Source organism: Lasiodiplodia theobromae (genome assembly GCF_012971845.1).
Source record: "Lasiodiplodia theobromae strain AM2As chromosome Unknown scaffold_6, whole genome shotgun sequence".
NCBI lineage: Eukaryota > Fungi > Ascomycota > Dothideomycetes > Botryosphaeriales > Botryosphaeriaceae > Lasiodiplodia > Lasiodiplodia theobromae.
The window spans coordinates 1,076,989-1,097,153 of NW_023336552.1; the positions used below are offsets into that span (position 1 = coordinate 1,076,989).

The 20,165-nt window shown below is 56.2% G+C and overlaps 8 protein-coding genes across 8 annotated transcripts; 2 read left to right on the plus strand and 6 right to left on the minus strand.

Annotated features, from left to right (window-relative positions):
• Positions 1 to 266: 266 nt before the first annotated feature.
• On the minus strand, positions 267 to 543 carry LTHEOB_2594 (Glucose-methanol-choline oxidoreductase; the record flags this gene model as incomplete). The annotated part of the gene is made up of 2 exons (XM_035511423.1): positions 267 to 361; positions 420 to 543. The coding sequence occupies 2 exons, from the start codon at positions 541 to 543 to the stop codon at positions 267 to 269; spliced, it is 219 nt and encodes a 72-aa protein (XP_035364303.1).
• A 1,189-nt stretch (positions 544 to 1,732) lies between these two features.
• LTHEOB_2595 (Leucine-rich repeat-containing protein 16a q5vzk9) lies at positions 1,733 to 3,354 on the minus strand (the record flags this gene model as incomplete). Its single annotated transcript, XM_035511424.1, has 2 exons — positions 1,733 to 2,725; positions 2,896 to 3,354. The coding sequence occupies 2 exons, from the start codon at positions 3,352 to 3,354 to the stop codon at positions 1,733 to 1,735; spliced, it is 1,452 nt and encodes a 483-aa protein (XP_035364304.1).
• A 697-nt stretch (positions 3,355 to 4,051) lies between these two features.
• Positions 4,052 to 4,986, minus strand: LTHEOB_2596 (Von Willebrand factor type A; the record flags this gene model as incomplete). The annotated part of the gene is made up of 2 exons (XM_035511425.1): positions 4,052 to 4,863; positions 4,917 to 4,986. 2 exons carry the CDS (start codon positions 4,984 to 4,986, stop codon positions 4,052 to 4,054), a joined length of 882 nt encoding a protein of 293 aa, XP_035364305.1.
• Positions 4,987 to 6,518: 1,532 nt separating this feature from the next.
• On the minus strand, positions 6,519 to 7,295 carry LTHEOB_2597 (Hydroxyproline-rich glyco protein; the record flags this gene model as incomplete). Its single annotated transcript, XM_035511426.1, has 1 exon — positions 6,519 to 7,295. One exon carries the CDS (start codon positions 7,293 to 7,295, stop codon positions 6,519 to 6,521), a length of 777 nt encoding a protein of 258 aa, XP_035364306.1.
• A 501-nt stretch (positions 7,296 to 7,796) lies between these two features.
• LTHEOB_2598 (High-affinity iron ion transporter) lies at positions 7,797 to 9,181 on the minus strand (the record flags this gene model as incomplete). The annotated part of the gene is made up of 5 exons (XM_035511427.1): positions 7,797 to 8,267; positions 8,322 to 8,433; positions 8,485 to 8,930; positions 8,983 to 9,107; positions 9,157 to 9,181. 5 exons carry the CDS (start codon positions 9,179 to 9,181, stop codon positions 7,797 to 7,799), a joined length of 1,179 nt encoding a protein of 392 aa, XP_035364307.1.
• Positions 9,182 to 10,111: 930 nt separating this feature from the next.
• On the plus strand, positions 10,112 to 12,533 carry LTHEOB_2599 (Multicopper oxidase; the record flags this gene model as incomplete). Its single annotated transcript, XM_035511428.1, has 6 exons — positions 10,112 to 10,444; positions 10,496 to 10,518; positions 10,567 to 11,038; positions 11,087 to 11,307; positions 11,358 to 11,732; positions 11,789 to 12,533. The coding sequence occupies 6 exons, from the start codon at positions 10,112 to 10,114 to the stop codon at positions 12,531 to 12,533; spliced, it is 2,169 nt and encodes a 722-aa protein (XP_035364308.1).
• Positions 12,534 to 13,536: 1,003 nt separating this feature from the next.
• On the plus strand, positions 13,537 to 15,534 carry LTHEOB_2600 (Allantoate transport protein; the record flags this gene model as incomplete). The annotated part of the gene is made up of 2 exons (XM_035511431.1): positions 13,537 to 14,005; positions 14,309 to 15,534. The coding sequence occupies 2 exons, from the start codon at positions 13,537 to 13,539 to the stop codon at positions 15,532 to 15,534; spliced, it is 1,695 nt and encodes a 564-aa protein (XP_035364309.1).
• A 660-nt stretch (positions 15,535 to 16,194) lies between these two features.
• Positions 16,195 to 17,853, minus strand: LTHEOB_2601 (Spry domain containing protein; the record flags this gene model as incomplete). Its single annotated transcript, XM_035511432.1, has 3 exons — positions 16,195 to 17,012; positions 17,062 to 17,367; positions 17,445 to 17,853. 3 exons carry the CDS (start codon positions 17,851 to 17,853, stop codon positions 16,195 to 16,197), a joined length of 1,533 nt encoding a protein of 510 aa, XP_035364310.1.
• Between the last annotated feature and the right edge of the window lie 2,312 nt (positions 17,854 to 20,165).

The following is a 20,165-nucleotide window of genomic DNA, read 5'->3' on the forward strand; positions in this document are numbered from 1 at the left end:
CATGGGCGTTTAGGTAATTGATTGATTAGCTATGTTTGCATCATTAACATTTCGCATCGCCATCGCGTTGGGGGAGCGGGGAGAAGGAAGCCGGTACTTACATAATATATGCTTCCAAGAGCCGTGACAACACTTGAGTATACCCAGCAATATTGACGTACTATTACAGATACCACTTCCTCACTGCTTCCCGTACCCTCTAAGACAGCTCTAGCTCTCATTAATACATGGTAACTACTTCTCAAGTGACTGTAAGGCTTACCGTGTCACGGTGACATGGACCGTTCCTCGACATTCAACACCCATCGACCTTGACCATCCCATGCGAAGTATATCAAGAAGCGATCGTGGGTTTCAAAGACTGTGGAGGTAAGCAGTTAATCAAAGGGTCATTTCCTCAACAGTGCTGAGCAACTGACCATCGAAGGATCTGGTGCGCTGGCGATGGTTGTAAAAGAAGTGGATGGCATGTGTGACCATCTGGACGACAAGGAGGATGAGAGCGATGAGGGTAATGATGGCTTCGTTAGACCAGGTTGCCATTGGTGGAAGTTGATTGGTGGAGTGGCCTTGCTTGAGTCCGTCGCGCGTTTGGATCGGATGAGTGCGGAAAAAGAGTGTGGCCCGCGTTGAAGCATTGGTGACAATGGACATGCGTCGAGTGCTTAAATAAGTGGAAGGGGCAGGTGGGCAAATGCGGTCAGCAACAAGATAGATCTAATGACAAAAGGATACGATCCCCGGGTGTTTGTTCAGCCTTTCACTGCGCCGCCCCTGCGACGGCTGCCTCGGGGGCTCAGCAAGCGAACCTTGTCTCAGCCTTAGCCACTCAGAACGCTCATTGATGTACGAATAAGAAAAACGACAGCACGATAACCGGCGCTGACCATCGCATCGCAGAGCCTTGTCTCAGGTCGCGCAACCAGGTCGTCAGGAATTCCGCTTTGCGCTCAACGGCGGCGACGATGTGACACGTCCGCACCGACCATGAATGAGCCCGTATTCCTTTGCGACAGGGATCAGCTACCTGGAATTGCAACCCATGGCCGCGGTTGCGGGCCACGACGCCCTAGTCTGACAAGCTTCTACGCCTATGCCACTTGAGCTCCAACTCGATCGTGTTACGGGCGTGTATCTGTTCCCAGATCTGTCCATCGCCTGTCCGAAGGCGACCTGCTTACTTATCTATTTAATTCGTTGCTGACTGAAATTCACCATTCACTGGATCCACTCATCAGACGACAAAAGCGAGTTATCCTTAAGCAAGTGGTTTTGCTCTGTCATTATCATATTCTCGGTCGCACACTGGCTTGTCTTCACAAAACACACCAGCATTTGTAGAAATTCTTGAAAAATTCTGGAGAGATTAGTCTATCGACTGTAATCTAAGGTCTGAAAAAACAAAAGGCACGCTTGGATCCAATGGTGTAGCTGCATCTCAAAAATGCCATGGTATAACAATCCAAGCCACACAAAAATGGTTACACATGAACAACTTGCACCGAGCAACGATCAGAAAGTTGCCAGAACGAAGGTTCTAAAACCAAGAAAGGGCATGTTCCGACTGATTAATTACGAGTTCGCCGCTGGACAAGTCCCGGCGTTTCCGTACTCAAAGATCGTCGAAGTTTGCTCTTGTCTCTTACACAATTGTGTATCCAGCTCAAGATCTCCAGATTGAAGGCTGAAGACCGAGCGAGGCACGAGACAACTGCCATCCATGGGGCCGCTCTCAACTGGAGGGATCGCTACGAGGCACCTGTGGCACATCGTAGAGATATGAAGCGCCGGCGGAGAGCGGGCCTGGAAAGGCCTTCATTACTTGTAACAGCTCGAGGCGAGGAAACTTTCTCCGAAGCTTGGAATCCAATATGTCAAGAGACCAGTTCGTTTGGTATCCCCTGATTTGGTTCAGGCTGAGCCTTCGAAGCTTTGGGAATATTATCTCAGTCTCCCAGTCAATGTCAAGGACGGTGAACTCTCCCAGGATATGGCAACACTCCAGGTCCGGGCAAGACTCCCCGAATATGGAAACAGCTGTAGCTGCTAACCAGCTAGACTCAGGCGTCAAGAACAGCCCAACCTCTTGAAGATATTGAAGAGATGATGCTGCCTGCCGGAGATGCGAGGCGTTGAAGTCTTCAGCGACCATGCCAGGCTGGATCTCAAGGCAAAATTTGCGCAAATTTCGGCAGCTTTCGGCAAACTCTGCAAAAGCGGTGCCTGAAAGGGTCACTGGAGTCTGGATCTCCGAATTGCCTCCGCGTGGTTGGGAACGCCGTTCGATCTTCAGAACTTCAAGTTTGGTACTCGTGGCCAGGCGGGAAAGAATGGGAGCCAAAGGTTCAGATGCGAGAGTCTGGCAACGGACCAAGTTGATCTGAAGCGTCCTTAGTTCAGGGAGAGAAGCACTGATGGCATACAATGAGTTGTAATCAGCTTTGATGTCAAGCATCTCCAATGCTTGGAAAGGATCAGTAATGGTGAAATTGTGTGGAGCGTGAAGTCTGAACTGCGGGGCGCGTATGTTCCGAACCACGGATTGTTCGGCGAGATAAGTAACAAGGTCCTCAGAAAACCCATTGTGGGTGAGTGAGTCTGCCATGTGGATCCGGATCTCTGAGAGAGTTGACTGCTGACTCATGAAGAGATCCAACAGTCTTTCCGGCACAAGATGATGCGACGGTCCGGTGTACTTGAATGTCTCGAGATGCTTGCATCGCACCTGTATTATGCGATCAGCGTACAAAGGGACGACAAGCCGACCCAGGGCAGTCACGTTGCAGGAACGATTCCATACAAGCAATAGCCACAATATCAATTGCTTTTTCAGAAGTGAACAGGCCGACAGCGAGGAAATGATGCATTGAAAATCAATTGGAATAGCGCACTTACTATGATGGCTTGAATGGCATATTCAGTAGCCCGCGACAGGCACCGATGAGAGCAATTCACCGCGACGGAGCGAAGCCTGGGCGTTAAGACTGGCGGAATGTGCTGGAGAGTCGCGTCGTAATGGAACATCAATTCCACCTCTCTTAGGCGCGGTAGCTCCAGAGCCGAAAGGCACGCCGTGGCTGGAGGCGAACGCGGATCCAAGGTGACTCTCAGCGTCCGAATTTTCCCTGCGTAGTACTGCCGGCGCTCGGCCTTAACGCATTCAAGCGGCTCAAGGGTGGAGAGCTCCGCCCATATCATCTCAGTCACCTCATCGGCCCACAGCTTGTTCACAGAGACATATCTGCACAGCGAAGCAATACTGCCTCGGCCGAGAAGCTGATGGTCCTTTGATTGGTGCAGGATGTTAGCAATGACATGGGCAATCCCGAGAGCTCTCGACGAGGCAGGCTCCATGACGGCAGTCGCGGAGTCAAGGAGGAAAGCATAAAGGCGGAGAACACATGCCGAACGGTGGCGAGGCGTGTGCGGCGCAGTCGATGAACACGCGGAGTTGAAGAAGTTTTGTCGAGCCGGACGCGAGGCGCGTAGACCATGTGGGCCACAACACGCTTACTAAGTCAGTACTTGCGCCTAGCCCAATTGGTCCTTATCTTGCTTGGCACCTTCACCAATGAATACTGTGGTAATGCATTCGGCGTTGAATTGAGCATAATCCTCGTAAGTGAATAATCGAGGGCGTTTTGAAATCCCAGTGCTTACCGGAAAAGTTTATGTCCTACGCGGCAATAGTTCTGCTATGCTCCATGAGTATCCACACCACATATATGGCAGCGGGCCGTGGCAAGCATTCTGAATGCGTCATCCAGAGAAGAAAATCTGATTGAGATGAAAATTTATTACCTCTGCCCAAGAAATCTACGTAATAAACACTAACCGTATTCCAAGACTGGAACTCAAATTCAAAGAAGTGGATCCAGCTCAATGGATCGATCCTGGAAGGTATCATGCTGTCAAAACCCCCAAAGGAGCTCCCAAAGGAGGAGGTAAAAAAATTTACATATAAGAAAAGAAGAGCTCCTGGGGCAGGCCCTAGAAAAAATCTAACCGGAAGTATCAAGAAGTTTTTGTAAAAGTTTGAGAACTTCTCCCGTCACCTGTGCAAGTCTTTCGATCTCTTGCGATCCAAACGGCGGTTGACAGCACCTAGTACAACCTTCAGGATTCCTTCAGCAGTCAACTCGGCATCGTCTTGGCCTGTAAACGGCACAGTGTCGACAATATCCCTGAGGTCCTCCTCGCCGGCCAGCTCAGCCAGTTCGTCATCCAGCTGCTTCAAATGCTCCTTCGCGCCCGGCTCGCGACCGACTTGGAAAAACTGGATGCCAACTTGCCATGCGGGAGCGTCACACTTGTCTAGCTTCTTCGCGGCATTGATGATAACGCTCTCGACATCGTCGCTAGGCTCACCGTCCGTGATGACAATGATGTTTAGCGGCTTCGTATTATCTTGGTCAGCAGTAACGCGCTGAAGGTAAGGCTTAAGGATCTGGTTGAGGCGCTGGCCAGTGGGCGTGCCGCCTTGGGGGCGCACGGTAGTAAAGATCTCGGTGACGGTTGACGGCAGCGTGACGTTGTGGTGATAGGGGTTATCCGGGTGGTTAAGGAAGAAAATGTCAATTCCGTCGGCATCGTGTCCGGTGCAGATGGGCGTGATGGTCTCGAGCGCCTTGCCCGTCTCGCGCCAGGAGCGGCCCGCCATGCTGCCGGAGTCGTCAATCAAGAAGACGGTGTCGAATGAGCTGAGGAAGGCGTAGCGATCATCGGCCGGGATCGCCGCGGGTGCGGCGGAGTTGGGCATCATAGGGGCGGTGGCGGCTGTGGTGTTGCCGCCCTGCGGCGTTGCCGAATAAGCGGGTGGCGGCTCAGTGGCGGGGGTTGTCAAGGCGTTCATTCCAGGGCGATCTGGGCTTTCAGTCAGCTGTCGTGTTCAGCAGAGGGAGTGTGAAGATGCGCACCTGGACGGCGTGTTGGAGGTGCAGACTGAGCATAGGGATTGTCGTTTGTCTGTCTCTGGCTTCCCGACATGACAGACTTGAAACTCCTAGTGCGTGAAGGTGCGGATGCAGATGCGTCCTTTGCGCTTCCTCGAGAGAATCTGTGTTTTAAGCTTCCGAGAATGGATTCTCTGCGGTCCATGGTGGATGATCGGCGAACGGAATGTGATGTTTGCGCACAGTTGTCGTGGAGCAGGTGGAAAACGGTTGAAGTGGTCATACTGCAAAGCTTAAATAAGCGGAAGGGGCACGCGGGCAAACACGGCAAGCGGCAATGATTGAAAAATTGTGATGTCAGGTGAGGGCGCCCTTCCGTGGTATGGTGAACCAAACAACATACCAACGTGTGGTCTTTATACGTTTCAAATTGGCTCTTGGTGTTGATAACTGTCTGCCTTGAGTGTGCCCCGATGTAGGCCTTCGCTTTAGTCACACTGTGTAATCGTAGCACGCATATGCTCTCAGCCTCCTATCCCGAGGGGGGCGAAGTGTAGGTGGGGTGTGGTGTTTGTTCAGCCTTTCGCTGCCCCGCCTCTGGGATGGCAGCCTTGGGGGCTCAGCAAGCGAATCTGGTCTCACACAATTCTGCCTTAGGCGACACAGCCCCACCGCTTTCGGCTGAGCTCAGCCACTCATTTATTGCCAATTTCGCCCCTGTCGTCTAAATCCTCATCTTGGTGTAGCACGTTCGGAACTCAGTGCCGATGGGTGGGTCCAGCCCTACGGCGAACCCATGCAAGCCACCTGATATCTACCTTTCTAACACGCTGTGCGAACCCAGAATTGACAAGAAAAAGGAAAAAGGTGAGAACATCTGCCCGCAGCCGGGTCAGCTACACTGCCGCCTCTTTATGCGCTTTTCCGGTCAACTGACCATGTCCCAAACGGCCGTGCCGCCAGGTTGTCAGCTGCGGACCAGTCGCGTTCAGCAGCCATGAACATGTCTCGAATCGCCGCATGACGTCGCAGGCAATTCTCCTTTGTATGCGGCTCTCTAGGGCCTGGCCGCGGAGCAGCAGAGCGTATGCTCCACAATACGGGTCGCTTTGCCCGCGACCAGGCGTATTCCGTTCTACGCTCACGCCAACATTCGCCACAGATCCCACAGTCATACTGTGTGCCATTACCACCAAGGCAGCTTTGTATGTGGTCTAGAAGCGGGATGATCTTAGTCCGCAGGCCGCAGTGAGAGTGGTTGGTATCGATTTGGTACGAGGGACATTGGCGCAAAGAATCCATCAGCCGAGAAATGTCGCCTTGGTAGTCGTCTGTCGCGTCGGAGCCACAAATGGCGGAGTCAAGCCGCAATGTACCCACACGAGTAAAAAAGCGAATCATCTCTCCAAGTTGATAGACATCACACTGGGCTGACGAGTCATAGCCGAGCCTGCACTGTCGTTGGCCTGAGGTATACATCTTGATGAAATGGTTTTGTAGTGAGTTTATCGTGTCCAAAATGCATTGGCGGCGAAAGACAAGCTCGTCTACAAGGCGTCAGCGGATCGAAATGTGGAACGGGCAGGGGGCTACAATCCAGAGCCTTGGGAACAGCCATGAGTGTGCCTAGGGTGCGCCCTTGTCGAGTAACTTCTTACCTTCAATGCCAGTTGAGATGTCCCACCATAGCGCACCTCCAGACTCCTCGATGGCTTCGTTGTTCCATCGCTCGGAACCGCCCAATATCAGCCGTTTACTGTACAGCTTGGTCCACGGCGGGTAGTTCAACAGCGCGCCAATTAAGAGCTTTTGCCGCACCCGCTCCTCTGGTAAGCTTGCGGCAGTCTTTCCCTTTGTCTTTGCGTCTATCATCTGCAAGTATTTCCTCTGGTGTACAAACTGCGAGAACGTGTCCAGGGCGTCAAAACGGTCGGCGACGATTGCGAGATTGGCCATATTCGTGACGGGGGGAGCATCCTTTCCGTTTCCGAGAGGCTGCTTGTGGAGAGCTCGAAGGAAGTCGGCCGTTATAAGCTTGATGGTGCTGACCTTGGAGGTTCTCCCAATGTCCACGATGGTGACTTCGGGCAGCTCGTCAAGAGGAACGTCTGCCATGGTCGAGTACTGCTTGCGGAGACGTTCATGGTGAACGGCAACGTTAGCAGCCTCGCTAAAACCACCGCTGAGAAGCTTCTCAAAATATGAAGAAGCTTCACGGAGGCGATTGGATTCGACGCGGTACAAGAATCCTTCTTGGTCGTCATCCTCTTTCACACGCAGGAGCAAGTCACCACTATCGGAGACGACCGTGGGGCCTGCCTCGGCTTGTGCATCCTCCTTGTTGTTCACAGTCGGAGCTGCGGGCGAGGCAGGAGGCGCGCCAAAGAGCGACTCGCGGGTCATGGTTGAGGATGTAGGTGAAGTGAGGGCACTAGCAGAGCGAGATCGGAGGCGTTGCACGAGACGACTCAAGGATACGGCCAGTTCATGGTGGAAAAACTCTGAGCAGAAGAGCAAAAGGCAGAATTGTAGAGGCAAGGAGCCTGGAGCAGAAAACGACTCACGTCACCGACTGGCCTGGTAGAACCTCGGCCTGCCGTAGTAGCGTAAGGCGATAAGGCTGATAAGGCACACCCGGACTCGACCGCACGTCTGCCTTCCAACAGTGCACTGCCCCGCACCACCGCCCACTCATGCCACCACTGCCTCAGCACCACGTGCTCACTCTGCTTATGCAGAGCCACATTCTGGCCTGGACATGAAGAGCGGCTCGCAGAAAAGGTGAGACATCAACAGACCTCACGCCAATACAGTATTTCTCACATATACATTAAACAGCCAATTCGTTACGATGAAAGACTCATGAAGAACGTTAACATCACCCATGATCAGCGCACCGACCGGCTAGTGTTGGCGGAGATCAGCGGTCAAGACCGACAGTCGGGAATGCGACGAGATTCTATAGGAATCACGCGTTCCGTGCTCGTGGATTTCTCGCACATTGGTCGATGCCGGTGCTCCCTCCCCGCCAGCACTGGCCTTGCCGAACGCGGTGCTGTCTCGCACTCCCGGCTCACTTTCGTTGTCCCGCGGCGGAGTTGGCTTGCTCTTCACGAACGGCACGCGCCCGCCCTTCTCGACATGGCGCATGATGATGAACGTCACCATCACAAATACCCAGTAGAGGTTGTACGAGATGACTGATCCGTACGTCGCCGAATTCTGCCAGCCTAGGATGCTGTTGAAGATCCCCCAGCCGCCGCCTCCGTTGATCTCCGGGTTGCAGCAGTTCACATGCCACACGCTCTGCCGGATGTCGTATGAGCCGGGGCCAGATCCGGTCTCCGCTGCGTCGCCTCCGGTAAGCTGGCTCCACTGAGCAAAGTCAATACGAATCATACGAATCCACGCGGAGAAGGGCTTGCTTACGCGGTGCATCTCGAGACTCCACACCGCCTTGGAAAACAGGCCGGCTGCGACCAGGTACAAGAAGCAGGTAGAGATGACGAGGAAGATTTGCAGCGATGCAAAGTTGCCTCCCCTGTATGGCTGTGTGAGCAAGCTTACGCGGTCGCCGAGGTCATGGACTCACTTGTAGATGAGGTAGCCGATTACGATGCCTGCAGCCAAGCCGGCGACGACAGCCAGTGGGAAACTTTCGGCTGGCATCCCGAGACTGACGCCGCCAATGAAAACGACCGCCTCAAGTCCTTCGCGCAGGACGGTCACGAAGGGAAGAAGGAACATGGCGTACTTCTCAGCCCAAACCTTCACACGGCCTTTATTCACCGTCTTGATGCTCTCCCTGGCCTCGAGGGCTTTTGCGAGCTTGCGGCGCCATTTGTCCTGCAGTTTGGACACCCTAAGGAGGGCCGCGCCCATGGCAGTGATGATGACGGTGGCGATCAGACTGAAGATGCCTTCCCATAGGTCTTCGGTCTTGGCAAAATAGTCCTGTCCGGCGCCGTAGAAAGCGCCAATGAAACCGCCGCCGATGATGAGGCAGATGAATAGGCCGGCTCCCACTCCACTCCACACCTGCAGTCCGTTCAGCTCGGGCCCATGGGCATGAGATAAAAATGCGACTCACCTGCTTGACCAAACGCTTGTACGTTTGGGGGTCATGCTCCGAGCCCAGCGTCTGCTTGAGGAACGACAGCAGGACAGAGACGATGATGCTCGTCTCGAGGCATTCGCGCATGCAAATGAAGAAGACTGCAGAGTCGTCAGCAGATGGGCGGCCCTCCTCCAGCGGCGGACTAACCGGGCACGGCAAACACATTCACCATTGTGGCTGCACGAGCAATTGGGTCAAAATTGAGGGAAAGGGAGGCTCGGGCGGATCAGATAGCGATTACCTGGGCTTGATAAAAAGAGGAGGCGGTTCTTAAAAGCCATGGCGTGTGTTTGAGACAGCATGCCGCAAGGGTCAAGCCAGTTGTGGAGGTCGGTGCATTAGCGCACTGGCCGAGGGCAGCCCGTGTCCACCTCCGCACCCGCTTGCCTCCTCCCCAACCTTGACTGTTGCTTGCTTCACCGCACGCCTTTGGATCAGCCGACCCGCAATATGGGTGCAATCCCCAATATCTCGTCCCCACTCATTCCTGCACGATTGGCAATGCATGCAGGGTCAGGTTGCGTCAGTGCTCGATCAGCATTCTATAATAGCGGTCGCATACGAAGCTTTTGGAACGCCGGATATCGCTCGTCGTATCACAAGCGCTTGGCCTCGCCACCAGCCACCCGCCTTCGTTTGTTTTTCCCCGGCTGGAATCGACATTCTTCAGGCCGGCTCCCGCTAACTTGCCCACACCGCCGCCCGCGTCCGCCAGGCCGCCTGGCCCGCATATCAATGCTCCTTATCTGATCCTGCCCGTCCCATAGGCCCACCCACTACCTCTGCGGCATTTGTCCATTAAGCTTCAGCCAGCTCTCTGGGCACCTTGGCCTGCCTGGTCCCTGCCTGGACCGTCTGACACAGCAGTGAGCTGCCGTATCACCCGCCGTTGTGCAATCCCCATCAGATCTAATCGATCAACCACCGCCCGTCTCTGACCTCCCTTCGCCCCGATCCACACCACACTCTTCCTCCATCCGTCTGGACTTTGCATCCCCGGCGCCCCTAGCGCCTTCCATCCGCCCGCCAATCTGCCCCGCTGCCGCTACCCCATCTCGCTATATGAGGGGTAATCGCGACGAGGCTCCCTCCATACCCAGCCATGCCCTGTTCTTTGCTCCTCCTGCTTGCTGCTGCACTGTGCAGCAGCGCCGCTACAGTTACCTATGATTTCAACGTGACCTGGGTCGCGGCCAATCCTGATGCAGCTCATCGTCGCGACACCATCGGCATCAATGGCCAGTGGCCTCCCCCCGCCATCGACGTCACCAAGGGCGACCGTGTCATCGTCAACGTCAACAACCAACTCGAGTCCGAGAGTACCAGCTTGCATTTCCATGGTATCTACATGAACGGCACGAATCACATGGATGGCCCGACTGGGGTCACCCAATGCGAAATCCCGCCTGGAAGCTCCTTCACTTATAACTTTACCGTACGATCCTGTCCTCGACTGGGCGGGAACTTTCACTGACGACATTTATAGGTTGACCAGCCCGGGACCTACTGGTGAGTGACTGTCAGCATCCGCAAGCATTGGTACTGACCTTAGTTCAGGTATCACTCTCACAACCGTGGACAATACCCTGACGGCTTTCGTGGACCTTTCATTGTCAGAGATCCTGATAGTCCGTTCAAGGATGACTATGACGAGGAGGTCATCTTGACCTTCTCTGACTGGTACCATGACCGTATGCCGACTCTTTTAAAAGGCTTCATCAGTGTCACCAATCCCACTGGAGCAGAGCCGGTTCCCAATGCAGCATTGATGAATGATACCCAGAACCTCACCTTCCACATGACTCCAGGAAGAAGGTACATGTTCCGTCTGATCAACATTGGGGCTTTCGCTGCGCAGTACGTTTGGTTCGAGGGACATACGATGAGTATTGTCGAAGTCGATGGCATCTACACAGAGCCTGCAGATGCCGAAAGACTCTACATCACTGCCGCTCAACGTTACAGCGTGATAATCACAGCCAAGAACGACACCAACTCCAATTACGCCTTTGTTGGAAGCATGGATGAGGTACGAGTAGCGACACTATCGACGTATATCACCACTGACTAGTTGCAGGATCTTTTTGATACTGTTCCTTCAACCCTCAACAACAACGTCACCGGATGGCTTGTCTACGACAACAGAAACGCAAACCTTCCGCCTCTGCAGATCGGCGAGTACGATCCCTTCGATGATTTTTCGCTCGTGCCGCAGGACGGTATGGCGTTGTACGACCGTGTAGATCATTCCATAACGCTAGACATGAAGATGGATAACCTCGGGGATGGAGCAAACTAGTAAGTGCCCGAAGACCCTCCCAAGCATGAAATAATACTCACCCATCCAGCGCCTTCTTCAATAATGTGACGTACGTCGAGCCAAAGGTCCCGACGCTCTACACCGTGCTGTCCACTGGGGACAACGCTACCGACCCCGTCATCTATGGCACCAACACGAATTCTTTCGTCTTGGGCAAGGATGAGGTTGTCGAGATCATTCTGAACAATAATGATTCCGGCAAGCATCCCTTCCATTTGCACGGCCACGCTTTCCAAGCAGTGGCTCGCTCTCAAGAGGAGGCCGGCTCCTACGTTGGAAATGAGACTTTCCCATCTAAGCCCATGCGCCGTGATACTTTCCTCGTTCACCCAAACGGCAACATCGTATTGAGGTTCAAGGCCGACAATCCTGGCGTCTGGCTTTTTCACTGTCATATCGAATGGTAAGGTTCCGTCACTCCCGCGTGCTGCGTTTGCTGACTACCTCCCCCGACTATAGGCACGTCGCTTCAGGTCTCGTCGCCACGATGGTCGAGGCCCCACTTGATCTACAATCCTCACTTAGCAACAACATTCCTCCTGATCATTGGCGTGCCTGCCTCGCTGCCGACACACCCACCGCAGGAAACGCCGCCGGGAATACCATCAACTACCTTGATTTGTCCGGTGAAAATAAGAGCCCGGCACCGCTCCCTTCAGGCTTCACCGCGAGAGGCATCGTCGCGCTCGTCTTCAGCTGCATCTCCGCCGCGTTGGGAATGGTGGCTATCGCTTGGTACGGCATGGCGCCGCTGATGTCGCCGAGTGAGAGACGCCAGCAGAAGCAACAGCAGCAGCAACAAAAGGAACAGGCGCAGGAACAAAAGCGGCAGGGACGCTTGGCTCAGGTTGGCGTCATGCCATCGGCGGTGGCGGCAAAGCACCAGCGGAGGCAGGTCAGCCGGTCGGATCTCGAGGCCGAGATGCGTGGAGAGCACGCCGAGATGACGATGGTGGAGCAGAGGCGGACCAGCCGAGGTTCATCGAACATGCTTCACGATGCGGCGGCAAGAGGCAGTAGGGGCTCATCACATCTGCTGGAGCCCACGAGGAGGGGCAGTCATGGGTCGAGCCAGATGCTGGAGTCGAGGACGGTCAGTCGGGGGTCGGGCTATGTGCTCGAATCGAGGTCGGGTAGTCGGGGGTCATCGACTATGCTAGAGACGAGGAGGAATAGCCGCGGGAGCGAGCAGATGCTATCATAAGGTCTGGGTAAGTATTGTGGAGGAAAAAGTGAATATTTCTGATTGGTTTGTATTGGGCATGACAAAGAGGGATTCGTCCTGGAGGCGGCAGACTGTAATGTTTGTATGCATCGTGGCGGTAATTATTCATGAGTATTATGGCACTTGCTGGCGGCGTTTCGAGAAAAGGTCTCATGGTTAATCAACAAATGCATTCTTTTTCACATTCTCACTACATGATCACTCGAAGCGTTTGTGCAGATATCGTTTCTTTCCTGCAACCCCACCTGCCGGCCTCAGCTTGTTGAGATGATGCTTTGCAGGACCCGCAGTGGATGTCAATGTTCTACCACTACTCAGGCTCAGGTTATCGCGGCTGGCCTAATTCGGCTGCTCTATGACGAAAAGCTGCAGGATGGAGATTGACTTTCGGCAGAAGGGTTGGGCCGAGATCTGTCATCACACTAATTCTTCTCCGGCGGTTGGTATTGGGCAAACCGAAGACAAAGTAGATCTGAATATTTGAACAACCATGCTCGGCCCAAAAAAAAAAAATAAAAGGTCCCGGTGACACGGTTCATCCGGTGTATGCACGTAAGACTCACCACCGGCCCGATGCAGGACGGATATGCGGCAACGACATTTTTCGATGACCCAGAAAACGCCTCAACACGCCACTATCCCTGTAGCCTGCGGGGTTTTTCTTCCCACGCTCCTTGAAGGCTTGCAGGAAGAGAGCCCACCACTCGGAATGGCGATATAGTCAGATGATAGTGATCGGTCCCAAACCGGTCATTGCCGCGGCCAAAACGGAAAAAAAAAAACTTCAACCCGGATCGGAGCGATATCGCAGGAGACAAGGAATCCTTCTTACCCGCACGCGCTTAGATAGAAACACCTATCTTGTATCTCATCACGTTGCCCCCTTGTCTGAATTCTTTTCTTTTTTTTGGTTCCCCCCCTTCCCAATCCCGGTCTGCGCTTGCTCTCGTTCCGTCACATCCTCTTTCATCACGAGCAGCATATGGAGAAATCCGCAAGCTTAGAGGCTTCCGCTGCCGCAGAGGCTGCCGCACCCGCTTCCGCAGTCGCCACCGGACCTGGCGGCGGCGGCAGCGGTGATGAACACAATGCCCGCCGCATCAGCAGCAGCAGCAGCGCCGGTCAGCACCAGCAGCAGGGCCAAGATCGGAACCGCAGCCACGGCACCGCACTACGCGCGTCCATCTCATCGTCTTCGTCTTCCTCCGCAGCGGCTGCGGGTGACGGCGGCGGCGGCGGCGGCAGCGGCAGCAGAGCATGCGGGCGATCACACGGTCCGGCGGCGGCGACTTCCGGCGCGGCGGCTGGACCGCAACCGGCGGCGGCCTTCGACAAGGACAAGGATGTCGGGCTGACGGTGGTTGGGGAGCGGGCGCAGGAATACGACCCGCGGGTCGAGGCGCGGGTGCTGCGCAAGATCGATTGGTTCCTGATGCCAACCATGATCATAGGTACGTCCCCGTCGACGAATTGAAGGAGACGAGAATGCCCTTGGTACAGGCGGTGATATGACGTCCAATTGCGGCGGGAGCGTGCCTTGCTTTTTCACTTCGTGGTCCACCTTCGAATCATTGAACACGAAACCCTGTAGATCGTATTGCCCGATTCTGCTAGCCAGGCAGATGTTGTGTATCTGCCTTCACGTCTGGCGTTACCACCACCACCACCATTGACATGGTTGCCCCGCAATCTCACCATTGCAACACTGTTCGGTGAATGCTACGGAAACCCTGCTAACCATCTCCCTCCCCAAGGCTACGGTCTCGTCTACTATGACAAAGCAATCCTGGGGTCCGCCGCCCTGCTGGGCATGTCCAAGACGCTCCAACTCACCGTCACACACCCGTCGACCGGTCCAGGCCAGCCAGCCACGACCGACTCGACGCGGCTGAGCTGGGCGACGTCGCTCTTCTACTTCGGGATGCTAGCGGGGCTCTATCCCCTCACCTTCATCCTGCAACGGCTGCCGCAGCAGAACCGCACCCTGGGCGCCGTCATCGTGCTCTGGGGCGTCGTGTGCATGAGCACCGCGGGGGTGACGACCTACCGCGGCCTGTACGTGCAGCGCTTCTTCCTCGGCTTCCTCGAGTCGGTCGTGCCCACGGGCTTCACGTGCATCGTGTCCTCGTTCTACGCGCAGCGCGAGCAGGCCCTGCGGCAGAGCATCTGGTTCGCCTCGACCGGCCTCTTCACCATCGTCGGCGCCGCCCTCAACTACGGCTTCGGCAGCATCGACGACAGCCACACGCCGCTCGAGCGCTGGCAGTACCTCTACCTCGCTGCCGGCGCCGCCACCATCCTCTTCGGCGCCTGGTGCTGGGCCCTGGTGCCCGACTCGCCCGCCACCGCATGGTTCCTGCGCCGAGCCGAGGAGCGGCGCGTCGCCGTCGAGCGGCTGCGGCGCGGCGCGACGGGGACGCGCTGCACGGCCGTCAAGGGCCGCCAGGTCGTCGAGGCGCTGCTGCGGGACGTCAAGACGCCGCTCGTCTTCGTCATCATGGCCGCCGCCTACACCGTCAACGGCGCCGTGTCCGGCTTCGGCCCCCTGATCGTCAGCACCTTCGGCTACTCGCCGCTCGAGGCTATCCTGCTGCAGTTCCCCCTCGGCGGCGTCTGCCTCGCCGCCATCCTGCTGTCCGGCTGGCTGTCGTCCCGCTTCCGTAACCTGCGCCTCGTCCTGCTCGTGCTCAACTGCCTCCCCGTCATGGCCGGCTGCGCCATGATCTGGCGCTCCGCCTGGACGCACCGCGCCGCCACCCCGGTCGCCGGCTATTCCATCATCGGAACCTTCGGCGCCGTCGTCAGCCTGGTCATTACGATCGCCATCTCCAACGTCGCCGGTGCCACCAAGAAGAGCACCGTCGCCGCCGCTGTCTTCGTCGCCTACTGCGTCGGCAACATCGTCGGGCCCCAGCTCGTCAAGAGCCAGACCAAGGATAGACATTACCCGGAATTGTGGTTGGGCTTGATCATCTGGTAAGTTGGACGACTGCCCTCTCTTCGACCCCCTCCCCCCTTACCCCAGTTGGCGAGATTCTGATCTGAGCCACTTTCTTGAGTGCTGACGTGGCTGGGATGGCCAAAGTTACTGCATAGTCATAGTAGCCGCTGCGATTCTGTACCTTGTTCTGCGCAGAGAAAACAGGCGGCGAGATGCACAAGCAATCGACGAAGAAGAAAGAGACAAACTTGCTTTCAAGGATCTGACAGACAGGGAAAACCTTTATTTTAGGTATGTGCTGTGACGAGAGGAAAGGGAGAAAAGGAATGGAGCGAAGCAGAGGGAAGGAGTTCCCGGGAGATGAGTGCGAGCGAGAAAAAAAACTCGATCCAAAAACACCAATGACATCTATCCAGCGGTCATGAGCATGTTTGCTGTCAGCTTGAATCTCTGCACAAACTGCCAACCTTTCCCTCCTGTGGTATCTCACGCCTTTGGACACCTTTGAAACACAATTCCTTTTGCCAAACTCAAAGCAGGAATACTCCTGTATCAGACAAGCCTCCAGCCGCGACCGCAGCAATGCTAAGAAATCAGAAAAATGAAAACGCCGGTTCTCCATGGCCGCCTCAAAAGCAAACGAGCGCAGTGCAAACAAATGTACAAGTGTTGTTGTTGTTCCGGTTGTTGTCGTCAAAGTCATGAGCGCGAGCCACGGGTATCACTCCTTCCCCTGCTCTCCGCTTGGGAATCCGCAATTGCAGCATCGTACGTGGGTATCGGGGGTTCTTCAGTCCTGTGTCCCAACAGGGGTACGCCACCGTCGTGGCTGGCTTGGGTGCTAGGGCTTCCGTGGGGAGATTCATATTCCGGCGGGGGTTCAGCAACAGGGATTGCCAAGCTTTGCGGAACCTGGCCGTACGGCGAGAACGAGTCTCCAGCAGCATTGCTGGTGCCTTCACCTATATCTCCTTCGTTGGAATCGACCAGGCTGAGCTGGGCCAGGGAAATATCTGTGGGAGATCGTTGCGGACCGGGGCTGGTGGGCTGGTTCCTTCCAAGTCGCATCTGCTGGCTGCTTCTCCTTGCATGGGCGTAACCGGCTGCGAGGTACCCCATGCCTTCTCTGATGCCTTCTCTTCCACCCTCCAAAAGAATGCTGCCCTGCTCACTGCCGTACGGCGGCGGTGGTGCCAACGAGCCGTTCATGGGTGCAAGACCCCATTTCTTCACGTTCGCTTCGATGAAGACAAACCCCATCTGTCCGAAATTCACGTGCACCTGGCACGGGCCATTAGCACCGACAGTAGGAAAGAAGTTCTGCGACTTGAGACCGTGGGCGACGTCTTCGAGCTTTTTGCCGTTGCGAGTGAAAAAGATCGTTCCCGTGCGGGGCCTGTACCCAACCCCTATAACATCACCCTGGACGTAAGAAGGGCCGTAGGGAGTGGGGGTAAAGGGCTGGTTGAACCGCCGGGAGCCGTGGGACGTGTACGCGATAGAAGTCTTGTGGAAGCCTGGTCCGGAGTTAAAGCCGTCCGTTGAAGGCTCATACGTCGAACTTACCTGGAAGACGGAAGAGGGGATAAGGCTTGGTAGTGAGGCCAATGCTGATCGTCGTATTCTCAGGCTTATCGTAGACCTTTGCCTCCCAGTAGTACACCTCATTCTGCTTCGGAATCGGGAGATTACTCTGCACGCTGCACTCCGAGTCGAAGAACTCGACTTCCGTGCGGCCCTCGACAAAGCAGTTTGCAATTTCCAGTTCCGGTTCAAACTCCCAGGCTGAAACACCCTTCTCCTGGATCGCCAAGAACTGCGACAGCGAGATGTCTGTCTGCACCGACTCGGGAGGGTTGGCTTGAATGAACGCTGTTGACCTCAGTTAGTAACCTCAGCGTAATAGCCAGTCCACATCCTGATGGCGTGAGAAGGCAGGGTGGACATACCCTTCGCTCGCATGTATTCGGTGCGCTGCAGATCGTCCATCTCCTCAAGCGCCTCGGCCTCCTCCTTAAGAAAGGCCTGCTCGTCATCGTACTCTCCGGGTCTGCCTATGCGATCCAAGAAAATCCTGCCTTGCTGGGTGTATCTGAAGAAGTAGATGATTGCGAAAACCACGGCGACAAAGGCGGCTGAGCCGAAGGCGGATATCATGCCCACCAAGATCCCCTTCCCCGTCGAACTCATCCTGTCGATGTTCAGCGTGTTCGGGGCACCGCCGTGCGGCGCCTGCATTGCTTCGAGGTGCGATGCGAGGAACAGCGGCGACGAGGCAGCGGTCGGGTGTGAGTGGGCGGCATGGGTCGATAAGGTGGTGGGCACCGCGGCAAGGAACTCGGCGTCGGGCAGCCGCATCGTGGCGACGCTTACTCCGGTCGTGCGTAGAGCGGCGGCTGTGGTGATGGAAGCGCTGGTGGTGAGGAGCGATCGCTGGTGGTGTTGGGTGACTCCGGTCGTGCCGCACGTCCGCCCCGCTGCTGGGGACCAGGTGCCGGGAGTGAAGAGATGTGACGTCGGGGGCAGGGTCAGCGCGCGCAAGAGGACAAGCGAGTGGCACGAGATCGACAGCAGGCGGCGTTGTCGAGATCGTGAGAGGGTGAAGAAGATTCCAGCAGATGGCAGGCGTTAGCTCGGAGATCGGTGGTGACAAGGCGGCAGACGGTGTTGTCTGGTCCAGAGAAGCGTCGCATGAGCTGTCGCTGGCCCGCCCTTCCGTTTGCATGCGACGACGAAGCGAGTTCGAGACGCCTTGCCACCTCCACCCGGTACACTGCCAACACCAACACTTGACCGCCGCTCAGCCGCACGCGCGGAATTCGGAACGACTAGGCTGTTCCAGCACTCACGTGCGCGCTTCTTCAATGGGCGACCCTCGCATCAACACGCGCTGGTCGACCATGCTTGAAGCTGTCGCGCCGCCGCCGCGGACGTGCGACAATGTATCAGGGCCAGCGCCGGTGCCGCCGTCTCATTCCCCAGCCAACCTGACTCGCACCCAATGGCACGCCACACCCATGTAGCTAAATATGCATCGCCATGTCAGGGCCTCCACGGCCGTCAGATACCTACAGTCCACTCGTCAATCTTGCAGCGCGACGCAGCTCAAACTCACCGCCGCTGATCGCGCCTCTGCTCGGCCGCGCGCACTCCACTACACGCGCCGCCCCCATGCCGACGGCCAAAGTCGGGCGCAGAGCCGCCGTCTAGCGACTAGAGGTGTTTCGCCTTGCGCCGCGAAAATGGTCAGCGCAGTACAACAGCATTGCCGGTCCGCATTCGCCATGAACCCTGTGCAAATCTCCACACGCAACACGCCGCCTTGGGCTGGGCATCACCCCGACATCCAGCCGCGAACTGCAAAGTTTCCTGTTTAGGAAACACTGTCATGCGTCAGACGGCCCGTCCTCTGAGACCGGACATCTCAGCCGCCTGTTTTGTGATTGTGGCCGAGGAACACAAGAAGGGGCATCCGGACGATGCCGTTGTTGTTTATAACCTGTCAAGAAGCAAACAACACAGCCACCAGGCGGTGTTGTACTCATGAAGCTATTTCCGGGAGTGCGCGGAATGGTCAAAATGAAAAGAATGCGCGACGGTTCGGTGCTGTTCTCATACTCAGACACACTCCCAGCACCAGGGAATCTTAGAAATCCCTACGGCGTTCCTGCATCCGAAGTGGGCCTCGGTGTGACGCCTTTCAGGAGTCGCTCGCGTGGCCTGGGCTAGCCGGCGGGTGTTTGCATCGTTGTCGTAGTATGACTGCAACAGACATGCCAAGTGAGGGCAGCGCGTAACATCATACCCGGCGAAGCGAAGTCATTGTTGGCGGGTTCTTGATGAAGTGAAGTTCGCATCCAGCATCACTTGGCCTTTTTTTCAGGACAGCACACCATCCCGCTCGGCGCGGACGAAGCATCCGTGAAGCACGTTTCATCTTGGGCGAACTCCTTTCGACCGGATGATTAGGCTAGGCGGCTGTGACAGCAGGCTTATGGTTAGGGACCGATGCCATCTGCTGCCGCAGAGCAGGCCGCCGGATAGCGAAGTGATGCTAGGCCGGCTAGAACAAACAGACGGACGCCGTAGCAGAGCGTGTGTACCCTCAGCCAACGGCACTAGGGTACAAGCATCGCCAATACCGGCAGCGCACGCGCCGTGCCTCTGCCGTGGCCCCAAGCTTATTTCGATGTCGGTGTTGGGGCGGGCGCTGGAACGCAGCGGAGCGGTCGCTGGCAAGGGCGGGTTGCCGGGGTCTGGCGCGCGCTCACCGCACAGGGCGGGCGGGAGGAGAGGCGGCGGCGGCAGCAGCAGCAGCAGCAGCAGCAGCAACAGTGAGAGCGGCGGCAGCGCTCGCGCAAGTTATAAGACGTCCATCGCTCGTGCAGCAAACGCGTGCGTGGGCTGCCAAATAGCAACGTGTGTGCTCGCGTCGAGCTTCCCAGGCGCCAAAATTTCTGGTAGCGCGGCCACTTCGCCCTTGCTTTGCCCGCCTTGGCTGGACGACGTCTTTGTCGAGCCCGCACCACCGCACCGCCAACACTCGTCCTGAGAAACACGCTGCTCCACTCCGACGCCGGGCCCCACGGCTCGTTCTTCGCTCGCCTCTGTCATCGTCGGTCGCCCGCCCGCCCACAGTTACACAACCGCCGCAGCGCCGTCCGCTCGTG